The following is a 12,540-nucleotide window of genomic DNA, read 5'->3' as shown; positions in this document are numbered from 1 at the left end:
TCTTTTTAAGTAATATTTAACCACAGACAACTGCCATACAGATCTTTCATCTAATCTAAATGTATCGCGCACGCACACGCACACACACACACACGCACACGCACACGCACACGCACACGCACACACACACACACACACACCTCCATCTCCTTGTGATGGGCCCAACCTTGCCTCCCTGGCGGAGCATAAAAGAAAGTTTAAACCACAAGAGGAGGATGACATTTTCACCCCGCTAACCCTCCCCTCCAGTAGAGGACTCATCTGTAGTGGGAAGAGGAATCAGATTAGCTGTGTGGGGACCAGGGGGCTTCGGTTTCCAGCTTCCGTGCCAGGCTGTGGGCCCGAGCCTTAAAGACAACATGGTCCTGACATACACAGCGGGGCGCAAGACACGAGGATTCTCACGCACACAAGCACATTCCCCTACAAAGCAGCAGGCTTAGACAGAGATGAAGAGAGAAAAGACAGGGCTTTGGTTGACGTGGGTGGATGTCTGGTCCTATCTTTTCTAAGATTTACTTTTTCCATGGTACATCTTTTGATCCAGCGCCGCCCTGTCTTCTTTGGGTGCTGTTTGACAGACAGGAGAGCTTTAGTTGTGGCTGGCGTCTGACTTTCAAAATACCAATTGTGATTAAGAACAAAAATCAATGTAAGGGTGGAGAGAAATAAAAAGAAACAACTCCAGTGTGGTGCTAAGTGCGCTTTCTTCTTTTTCCTGTGATTTCCCCTCCTCTCTTCTTCTCTCTTTCTTTCCCATTTTTCTTTCTTCACCATTTCTCGCTCTCCCTCCATCTCTCTCTCATCTTAAGTCCCCAGGGCTCCTTTCTTCTCTCTTTAAATAGGGGCCTGAGCTGTGAAGTCTAATAATGGTCATTTGGCCTCCCATTGAAAGCTGGGTAATTCGGCCCAGGGACGGCTCACTTTGAGCCACATGACACAAGGAGCTTCCCAGTGACCATGGAAACGAGCGCAGTGGGATCCCGGGTGCCTCCAAGCGCCGTGAAACGTGGTGAAGCGGTAATTTAGGAGAGGGACTTTTTTGAGGGGGGGTTGAAGTAGGAAGGTGGGTGAGGGTTCTAATACAGCCAGAGAGAGAGATAGAGATAGATAGAGAGATAGAGAGAGAGAGAGAGAGAGAGAGGCCCCTGCCTGATCACAGTGGAAACCTCTCCCGACACCCCGCCAGGAAGAGCGGCCAAGATAATATCAGCAAGTTGAGGCATACACAAACATGAAAGGAGAGCCCAAGAGGCAGGCCCCTGAGTGCTCCGTGCTTCACAAGCTTTTTTTTCCCTCCTTTTTTCTTTTCCGTGCTGCTCCTCCTCTCTTTTTCAATTTCTCTTTCTATCCCTCCCTCCATACTCCGGTGTTTGAAAGTGTTTGTTCAGGGTGTTTGGGGCAAGGGGCAGGTGGAGAGGAAGCTAAAGACTTGTGCATTTTACCCCTTCACACTGCAAGGATATCCAGGCTGTTCATTGATTAAGTCCATTCCAGTCCTGTAACTTTTTCCCCCTCCATTTTCTGACATCATGGCAGTTGGCGCCAGAAATGTGGTGAATGCAATTTATATTTGGTATTTTATTGAGTGTTTTGTGATTGATTGTGTGGATGCAAATCTCTGTGAGAACTGGGAGTGTGAAAAACTTGAATGTTTTTGTGGCAAAATATATGGCAAATACTAATAATTCTCTAGAACCCTGGAATAACTTAAGGAAGGGAAATAATAGTAAAAGTTCAGTGAAAACTACTTGAACTTGCTTTATCTGACAAGGCAGACTACATTGGCCTCCATTATACTTCATGCTACAGCTGCCAATGTTAGCTGCCTTGATTTAAACAACCCAAAATTGACTTTCAATTTGCTGCACTCAACTGAATGGAAATAAGTCTGATCATTTTTAGCACAAGCATAGGAAAAAACGGTCTTATCAATATCCTGCATCTTTATGGCTCTGCCATGAAAAGATTTCTTCTAAAAACTCTGAGGAAAAAACAAGCTTCATCTGTATCGAACAAAAGGCGCCATTGTAAATCAATCACTATTGTGGCTTCACTGCAATTTAACAAAACACTCTGGCTTTTCTTTCTTTATGTTATGAAGGCTCTCTGCTTCACTAAGGTCTTTGCACAGTGAAGAAAAAAAATGAAAAAGGAAAGGAGTGAGAAGAGAGTGGTGAGAGAGGTACAGTGAGTCATTCAGCCGTCTGCCTCAAAACACAAGCTGATCTGCCAGGCTTCTAGTTCTTCTTATCTAGACTGATAAACAGTGGATGAGCTAATGCATGCACATATACGCATATCAACAAATACACCCACTGATCAGACAGTATTCCTATCCATGAAGGCCAACACGCTGCATTAGAAGTGGTCTGAAAACAAGACCAAAATGCAGCCAGTTCAATCCAGCATTAAAGCTTCTTTACAACAAGCCCTGTGGCTTGACACTCTATTGGCATTGCCGTGGCCTCAGGACGACCCCTAGCACACACCTGAGTGTGTAGGACGGCTAACCTGGCCACAGGCTCGAAGCTAGTCGCCCGCAATATCACACTCATCTGTCTGTTGCCATTTCTTTCTTTTAATGCAGGTCTCACTCTTCTTCAGGCGCATACACACGCCGTCCTTGTAGCCCTCGTGCACTTTCTATATCCCTGTCATTCCTCTCACACACACATTCACACACATGCACACACACATGCGCCCACACACTACACTCTCTCTGCAGCTCTGGCTGAGATGCCAGACACGGTTAGAGTCCACTTAGCACTAAGACGGAGCAGCTGTTTGCTCTGGCCTGCTGTCCCATAGTGCCAACTTGAGGACCACGGTAGAAAAAGACACAGACACACTCCTCTGCTCCCTCGCATTGTTCCATGGCAACTGTGGTTTTAGGATTGTGTTTGTATGTGTGTCAAAGACAGAACTTCCCACACAGGATACAGTTTTTATGGTTGTGTGCCTCTGGCAAAAACTTTAAAGTAGCTAGCTTTATTTCTGGGAGGATATGTCAATAAAGATCTTGATACTTTTCTTGTTGCTCTAGTTATTTTTAAGTGCTTTGTAGTGGCTGGTCTCGGGCCAGTTGCGCTCCACTGCGATGAAATGTTGTCTTTGGCTGGTTTTTAAGGTGGAACTGATCGTGGTTCAGAGACGAGCTGGTCAAGGGCAGCGCCAGGCCACACACAACAAGCACATACCAGGGAGTTCTACATGCTTTGCCAGCCAAGAGACTTGCTTTACACAAGCTGCAGGCCTGTGTGGGAGGATGGGTTGCATTTTTCTGCTTATGTGCATACAAAAAAAAGTTGTACCAAGCGAGACACAAATCCCAGCCACCCACTTACCAAACCAGACACATTCGCCTTCGTCATCTCCTTGAGAAGCCAATCCCCCCGACTTCTTTCGCTTCCCTCTGTCCTCTAACTCCCACTCCTCTCTATCCGCCACCACTTCTTGCTGCCTTCCCTCCCCTAGTTGCCCGGGTCGGGGGCTGATGTCATGAGAGCCCGAGGAGGATGAAAGGGGAAAAGCCGCCATGCTAAGGCCCTGTGAGGCCGTTGGCACCGCGGCACTTGAAAGAAGAGATATCTCACTGGCACAGCGACAAAAACCCTGACCAGCCTGGGCCACCAATGAAAGCCAGTGGCATGATTTCATGTTCCAGAAGAGCTGCCAAAAATCGCAATGTATGTATGTGAAAGACAGTGTAGAGACGAAGGGAGGGAGGCCAGTACTGAGAAAGTCAGGCAGCAGGAAGGAAATGACAACCAAAGATATGTTATTGACTGCAATAAATAGCTAAACTTGAGAACGGATACATGTGTACAGAGGTGTAAGCATAATTTATGACATTTACAAACACCTCAAAGGAAGCAGAGACTTGATTAACTGTAGCTAAAGAGAGGCAACTACTTGCAACTGTGTTCTACTCACAGCAGGGCACCTTGCAGTGTCATCCTTATATGAAACCATAATCCAGACAACTAAACCACTTCAAAGAGTGTAACTACTAACACAGTTAGCTACAGTAGGAACCAATTTGCACATGGTTTTCCTGCAGTGGTGGGAGGGGCTACTGCTGTGGCCCACAGAAGTCAGGGGTTTAACAGTCCTGCAGCTCTCACAGGAACCAGACAGGAAATGCAGGAAAAAACTGTGTACATATATATAACACACCAGCACTTTGGTGAGGTCTGCACGTGGACTTCAGAGGCCGGCATGACCGACCTCCTTTCCTTCCCTTCCTCTACTGATAATATTTGCTGCTTTCAAAGCATTTCTCTGCCACAGTTAGAGCAGTCTGAAATGTAAGCCAATAACTAAGCGGAATAATTTAGTACGAACTAAAATCACATTGTTCCTGTTTACACCTGCCATTATGCATCTTAGGTGATCGGAAGTGGACAGCTCTTGGAACGTCAGTTCACACCTGGCATGAGAATGCATCCCCAAATGCTCCTGTGATCACTTGTGATCAGATCTCATTTCCCTGCTCTATGTGCAAATAAAAACACATCATTTCCAGTTGCGATATGAATCTTCTGGTTTCCCCTGTACTGACTCTTTGGCCCAAATGGAAATTGGACAGCTTTTTCTGTGTACTCTATTTTACCCATTTTTGTTGTATTTTCACACATTAATATGATGCCGTTGCGTGAATGAGTACGCACGTTTGAGGAAGTCAGTTGAGCAGGGGGTCCAAGATACATTTGCACGCACACGCGCACACACACACACACTACACACACAACTGTACTTGCTATCCACTTGTGATCAGATCACCCAAGAAGCATGTTAATGCCAGGTGTAAACAGCGCCATTGATATGATATTGACAACAATGGCATTACTAGGAATTTCTTTAAAACTCCAAAGACTAAAGATACCAAAAAATGTATATTCAACAACAATAAAGCCTGCATTATAAGCTGGGGGTTCTGCATAGCTCTATCTAGCCAAGTCTAAATGGAAGAGGGAATGCCCATCGCTACATGTTGACCAACTCTTAAGCACAGCTGGGGGCCTTGTGTTCCCAGACACTTTATATTTAGACATGGATTGGCGCAAACAACATTTTTTCCTCCTACAATTCTGTTTTGTGCATTCACTGGGATTCTGTAATTGAATGGAATCTAAATTGACCAGACAAGACCCCAACACTGTTGGTGGCAAAGTGGCAGCAAAGTGGAGTGGGCTCTTGGGTTCAGTCAGGGGCCAGTCGGGTAGGGCGGGGGGGGGGCGGGGGCTGCCGAGCATGAGGCCAGACCAGGCGGGGTGAGTGTGTAAGAGTGGGCATAGTATCCAGACTAGGGTTGGGCATGGTGGCCTGGCTGGCTGGCTGGCTGGGCAGTGTAAGCAGACTGGCAGGGGGTAAACACTGCACTGTCTGACCTAGCAAAAGCGGCGGTGCCAACGCAAAGCACCCAGCTGTGTTCAGGCCCCGGGCGAGGGTCTGTCAAGATGCAACAATGGGCTTTCCCTTCTCTAATTATAGTCCTGGCTGAATAAAAACAGAGGAAACAGAGTAGTCTAGAGGTTAGGGAGGCTGGCTGAAGGCCAAAAGGTCACCAGGGAAGGTTCTTGCCATCCTCACTTCAGTGTCCCTTATAGCAAAACATCAAACCCATAGAACGTATTAAAATTGCTAGCTCATTAGTGCGGAATGTGTGGGTTCCTGGTACTACTTCTGCCCTTACAGACTTAAGCCATGTCCGCCTTACTGTCCTACAGGCATACTGTTTCCGTGACAATTATAGTAGTGGTAAGTGGTAAACAACAAGTTAAACCAGTTATAGTTTCCTTGGGTTTCCCTCTGGAACAGTGAACTGCTCCTTAAACATGGACGCATCACCTCAAAGAAGACCATTTACTAGTGAGAGAAGCCACCCGTGACAAGGATATATTCTTAGCTACAGTGCTGAACATTAGGTCAGTTTTCAGGGCTCAGCATAAGTATGTCTCAGCTAGGTAGCAGCAACCATCACCAAGGAAAGTGCACCATTAGCATGTCTATAAGGCACAAGGGCTCCTTAAATTATGAATGGCTGCTCTCTTTCTGTCACTGGGCATGCACAGGATAAATGAGACTATAGCCACCCCCCACATCCTCCAGGGGAATGTTGGTACATTCCATTAAGAGGAACACTTAATTAAAACATGATAAAATACCACTCGGAGACTCCAGAGGGGTCTGGGAGCACTGGAGGAGGGAAGGAGGATAGGAACAGGGGGACGGGGAGAGACAAGAGAGGGATTTAGTTCACCCTCATTCTCCCAGCAATGGGAAGTAAGAAACAAAATAAAACAAAATCATCCATCCGTGAATTGTCTCTGTGACTACAAAAGATCAAAGATAAATTCTTTAAAGGGTTTAATTAAGTACAAGGGAAAGAATTGTCCTTAATGTGACTGTAGCAACGGGGACGGTCTATATACACAAAACACCATGCTGTCTGCACATTTCTACTCATCGCTCATGGAACCAAAAATCTCATGTCCAAACATTCAATACACCTGATGGTGTTGTTTTCTATTTCGATCTGTACCCATAAGATTTTCAAAGATTGTGTTCACAGGCAAATAGTAATGCATTTATTATTCTGTCAGTGTATTCATGTCCCAAGATATGAAAATTGGCTACAGATAGCAGCCGTAATAAATTGAAACTCTGGGTGTCCTGGGTCTTGAAATTGAGGATTTTTACCCTGAAAATTGCCAGACAATCTCCAAATATGCAATGACTGAAGCATTATATTAACCCTTAACACTCAAATTACATGATCCATCACATTAAGGTGTCAAAATGACTTAAATGCAGTGTGTTTATAACGTGTGTTCATTTCATCGCATGACCCAACTCACCTATAGTGGCACTCGAATGCATGTCATGCTGCTTGCACATAGAATACTTTTTTATGTAAATGCAAACTGATAAGTATAGTCTAGAGTGTGGTGCATGTTTTCCTCCGACCTCCAGTAAGGAGTTTAGGCTGTTTTTGTATCTGTACAGTGTAGTTACCCGATAATTCATCCCTGGAACTGGCAGAAACTTGTAAAAGTGTAAACAACCAATTATTTACCTTTCCCAGCACAGTCAGACAACTGGGGTCCAGCTCTGGTTGCTCCAGCTTCACCACTCCGACCCAGCCATACTCATATAGGTCCTCCTCATCATTATTATTACATAGTCCCAATGGATGCATCTGGAAGAAAAGAGAAGGGACAGATAAGTATTTATATCAAAAAGTATTGAATTGCGGTTAATCTCAAAGGTGACCATCGGCAGCGTTGCAAAACTGGTTTTTAGTGTCATGCAAGTTACATTTAACCATAGCATTTTGTTTCTCAAGTTCCTAATGCAACAAATAAGTAGCATGTGAAGTGTTCTAAGAAAACATGAAAAGCTGCCCTACACGATCCATCAAGAGTCCTGGCATCATAGGCTTATTTGCCCCCCAACCTCACCCCCCTTCTGAGGGAGTACAAGAATTTATAATCTACTTGTCACCTATTTTCCATAATGAAACATAAGAACTTAAGAGCATTAGACGTCTCTGAAGTATTTGCTGCGTGCAGCAAAATCATGCAGGATCTATACAGTACAGCATTCTACCACACCTCTCAAACAACAGCAGCAGATAAGGAAAACTGGGATTTATGTGCTTTCATGGATCTGCTGATGAGGCAGATTTTCAATCAATTTCTTTCTACTTAAGGAACGGTGCATTAAGTCTACTTCCACTCTTACTGCTGCAAATGATAAATGCTGCTGCCATTTCTATTGTGTTTCTGCACAGATGCACAATGATTTACCGGTATCTTCTTATTAAAATAAAAAAGGATGCTGACGTTTCACACCGCTGCATATACAAAGTCTGATCGGTGTCTATCAGACGATCTCGACTTGTCCTCTCATTACACTTAAAGCCACTAAATTGGCCTAGTTCTCTGAGCCAAAAAGCTCTCAAGAGCAAGTGCCTAGACAAGGTCTTTAAAGATGATTAAAGCTAAAGGATGGCAGACATCACAAACACTGACTCACTCATTGGGCCCAAAAAAAGAAAGAGGTGGTAACCTACTTAATTGCAAACTAACAGAAGCATTGAGCTCAAAGTATTTATTTCAAAGCATTTGGAGGATGGAAAGGAAGGCAAAGAGAGGTTGTCACAGAATGAGTATTTAAAATCACCAAATCTGTATTCCACATCTTCCCATCAAGAGACTGGAGCTAGAAAACCGTGTCATTGTATCTAATCATCAATCTCGCGTATGTGCTAGTATGCACTCCCAGGAGGCGTCTGTATCATGGGGGAAGTTAACAGATAATGCTAACAATCAAATCAGGTCATCACTTGAACTGAACAGTGCAAAAAAGGGGTGAAACATATACAGACACAAACTAAAAACAAAATGAAGGCAAAAAGTAGACAACAACTACGGCCTTCAACTGCTGACAAGGATGAAAAAAAGATCTGCTCAAACAAGGTTGGATTAAAACTGTAACCAAGTGGAGTCCCAAAATCCTGGATCTGTTCCCCACCCTGGCAACAGTGCAAAGGCAAGCTCCTGTATTAGCATTAAAACTGGGCCAAACTGACCTGCAGGCCACTTATCCTATTAACCCAATGACCACAGCACCCCAATCAGCCAGCACTGTGGCGCCGAGCCCTTGGCCACTCTGGCCCCTGGGCCACTGTTGATGACCTGAGATACCCTTCTCCCTTTGCTGACCCCTGACCTTTGAACCCCACTTCATCACATTGGGTGCAGGTTAGTCGTGCAGCAGGCCAATTGAGGAGATATTCCGAAGGCGCCTCGTCACTTCAGTGCCACAAGGCAGAGGGGTTAAGCCCCTGACCTAAAGGATTTTTGGGGAGGACTTAGCTAAGAGTAAGGGGGTCACATGCAAATCAGTTGGACTACGGAAGAGTCATAGAGAAGGAATGTGGACAACGTGTGCCGTTGTGAAGCTCCACAGTGTAACATCTTTTCTTTCTGCTTTAGAGATGATATTTGATGAAGAGACTGGCATCAGTTTTAATAATGGAGAGAGGCACAAACAGCAGATGTTGAAATGGAGAAATCACAATCTTTTAAAAAGGTATCCAAGTTGGAAGAACATTTAATACTGAGAGTACATGTTTTTGTCTTAGATTCTGAATTGCCCCTTTAGAAAAAGAAAGCTCATCCTTGAATCCTCCTCCTCCTCAGGCCTCCTACATACTGACGAAATGTTAAAGATTATGTTCCAGTTTTCAACCACAACCTTTGTCCTTCACAACAAAATGGATCATTCTCTCAACAGAGTAAAGAGGTCATCATGAATCAAGGCTACGCTGACTCAAAACACCTTTTTTCAAATCACAGGATTCAATCACCTTGTCCGCCTGCATTTCATAGCCTCACTGCATATTTTCTCAAAGCTTATTTTTCTCTTGTAAACATAGGTGAGCAGAGAGCAGCCATGCTCTGGATGACTGTTTGGAAGATAGATATTAGCCTAGGGCTGGCAGGAGCAGGCAGGCAGCACAGGTATACATTACATACACATTTGGTATGATAATTTCAGTGTGCTTCACTTGTCAGCCTTTGGAGGATGACAAAATTTAAAGGAAAGACAAAGATAAAAGAGCTCAATCTGTGTCTGTGTCTCAGTCAATCTGAAGGGGGACCAGGAAGTGGAGAGCTGCTTGCTGTGTGATTATGACCTCTCTCTCCTGCTTGGCTAACAGCTTGGATGGCAACGGGGAGCCCCGCCTGCGCCCCTGGGTCCTGAACACTGGGCCATTGTGCAGGGGCTCTTGCACTCCAAATGGGGCAGTGTTGTTGTTGTGGACCATGTTGTTATTTTAGAGGCTGGCCATTGCACCATTATCTCCACCGCAGGGATTTTTCTTTTTGTCAGATGTTGACGTAGGCGTTGATGGATTTGGGGATGGGGAGAAGTAAAAGGAGCTTGGTTTGGATGAGAGACCGTGATCTCGTGAAGTGGGTCACAGCTACTGGCCGTGCACACAAAGGAGTAACAAGCACATATGCAAACGTGCCTTCATACACACAAACACACATGAAATGACAGAGACTGTCCCCTCTTGTGTTCCAATTTCTAACTTTCCCTGTTAGGCCCCAAATCATACAAGCTCAGCCCACTGGAAACACCCAGTTGCTCCACTTTACTCCACTTAGCTCTGCTCCTCCGTACCCAGGGTTTTGGGGCATCCGGCACCCCATAAGTGCCACAAGGGGGCGGCTCTTGTTCTGCACTGCCTGTCCTGCCCCTGGGGGAGGCAGCCTTTCACATGAATATCCCGTTACAGAGGCCACACTCTCAATGAAATCTTGGTGGGGATTTGAACTCCACCTGTCACTCAAGCAGGCCACACCCCCTATCAGTCCCCACCCCTTTCTGCAAAACCACCTGTAGAGGAAGTTTTTGCTCATATGGGATACTTTTTAAATGTGATATCATCTTCTTAATACCACTATAATATATTAAGCACAATTTGAAGATTGCTTCATACTATGGCGTTATTTTGTTATTAATCATTTAAATTTCCCCAGTGTGGGATGAGTAAAGTCTATCTTATCTTATCTCATTTTATCTTATTAAGTAGTAGTAGTCAGTCTGTTTCATTGTAGTTTAAAAGTTGAGTCTATATTTTTTCCATATATTTTATACACTTCCATAAGGGCAACTGTAACATACACTGTAACTGTGTACAAACTTGGAAGACAACACCTAACTCAAATTTAGAAAAGGTTTGGTTTCGCTGAGAGAAAATCCATAAATAGCAAAAAAAAGTTTATTTTAACTCTGTCACACCTAGTCCTTTATGGTTGTCTCCTCCACACACAAGTGACCTGATATGGGTTGGTAATGGGATCAAAACAGGGACCCCACTTCTAAAGACTCCCATTCCCCCCCCGGCCCCTCAAAGGAAATCAAAATGCAAGTCACACCATCCAACGCCATTCTTCTCTGTCTGTCTGTGACACAATTCGCTGAGCCTTTGATCATACAACAACCACTTCTTCAGCCCCCCTCCCCTTTGCTGCACCCCCTTTTCCTCTCTCTCTCTCTCTAAATTATTGGTGGCCCTGGTTACAAACCCCCATTACCCCCTCATCCGTCCCCAACTCCGAAACACTCACCCTCCCCTGCCCTCACCATGCTATATCGCCCTTGCATGAAAGAGCTTGGGGGGTTTTTTTCTCCTGCACAGCTGTGTATGTGTGTGCATTTTACAAATTCTATTCTCACTTGTACTTCCTCTTCAACATGAAAAGTAGCAGTGCTCAACATAAAAAGTAACAATCAGCAAGTTTGTTTTCCCGCTTTACTTTACTTTTATAAAACTTCTTCAGAATGCCTTTGAAATATTTAGAACTTCTCCAAATGTCTGTATTTGCACATCCCCAATGCTAAAAAAAGCTTTTTTGACAAAGCAGAAATTTCAGAAAGATTGTGCTCCTCTAAAGCTCCTCCAGCCAGGAAAGCCTTGTGAACTTGAGTAAAAATGATGCTCACAGGGTACAAAATCTTGCTGAAAAACATGGTGCTTAATGTGCTGTGCATTCCAACTAGGCATCCTTCCTACAACGCGCCAGGAGTTTAAAACATCAAAGCAAAGTAGGCAGAGGAGAGGAGAATGATCCCTGAGCTTAACTCATCTATAAGGGATGCAGATACAGACCCCTGCACGCAAGTCTTAGAAATGTCAACTCTAAAAAAATCTTTTTAGAAATCTCAAGCACCAATATTTTCCCCAGAAGTGAGTTCCAACAAATGATGGCATTTAGGTCATGCCGTGGATGAGTTTCTGTCATAACAATCAAAGCTGCCTTGTTGTCTGAAGCCTGTGCCAGCCACAGACAATTTTTACAAGATGTTCTTTGTGAGTCTGGCTAAATGATTAACCGGACAGATCTGTTGTTCATAGGTTTCTTTTATGAATTTTGGAAGAAGAGCTGGCACCTATTTCACATGTACACACAATCTAGAGGAAGAAAAACCTGGGCACGGCGCCAGTCCTCGCACCCACCTGCTTCCCCGGCACTGACCATGTGTCTATGTATCTCACTGTTTGAGCATATTGGTTAGTGTGTAGCCTGAAAACACATCATGGGTGACCGAGTGGTAACTCAGCGGCATCTCTCACTGACCGTCTTTACCGTGAACTCATTCACCCCAATGAAGGAGCATCCCGCCCACCTCCCCGGGACTTTAATTCAGCCGACCTCTCCAACCTCCTCCAATGCCCCTCCCCACCGCCACCTCGACCAGCGCTTTCCCCTCCCCAGCACTGGGGCTTCAACCTCCCTCTCTATAAGGGAGGGGGTATTGTCAACTTCCTGGAATAACACACCAGTCTTGCCAACAGAGGTGGCGGGCGGTTGTGCTGAGGGTTGTGGAGATGGGATGGCTGGGTGGGTACGTCTGATCACAGGCCACAGACCACGTCTCCCTTGGGACCTGTGGTGTCTCTCAGAGCCTCATAACATAGTCACAACATTCAGAGCTGTGGCGCTTCACCAGGTC

At 45.0% G+C, this 12,540-nt stretch overlaps 1 protein-coding gene across 2 annotated transcripts in view; it reads right to left on the bottom strand.

Moving 5' to 3' along the window:
- The window catches only part of znrf3 (zinc and ring finger 3), a 64,803-nt gene that overhangs the window by 23,433 nt on the left and 28,830 nt on the right, over positions 1-12,540 (bottom strand). For both annotated transcript variants that reach the window (XM_051423824.1, XM_051423825.1), the window contains exon 2: positions 7,082-7,204. In XM_051423824.1, the coding sequence (XP_051279784.1) occupies positions 7,082-7,204 (123 nt within the window). The remainder of the gene's footprint in view (positions 1-7,081; positions 7,205-12,540) is intronic.

The sequence above is a fragment of the Dicentrarchus labrax genome, unplaced genomic scaffold (assembly GCF_905237075.1).
Source record: "Dicentrarchus labrax unplaced genomic scaffold, dlabrax2021, whole genome shotgun sequence".
NCBI lineage: Eukaryota > Metazoa > Chordata > Actinopteri > Moronidae > Dicentrarchus > Dicentrarchus labrax.
Note: the sequence above shows the minus strand (reverse complement) of the source record. Positions and strands in the feature narration are given on the sequence as shown.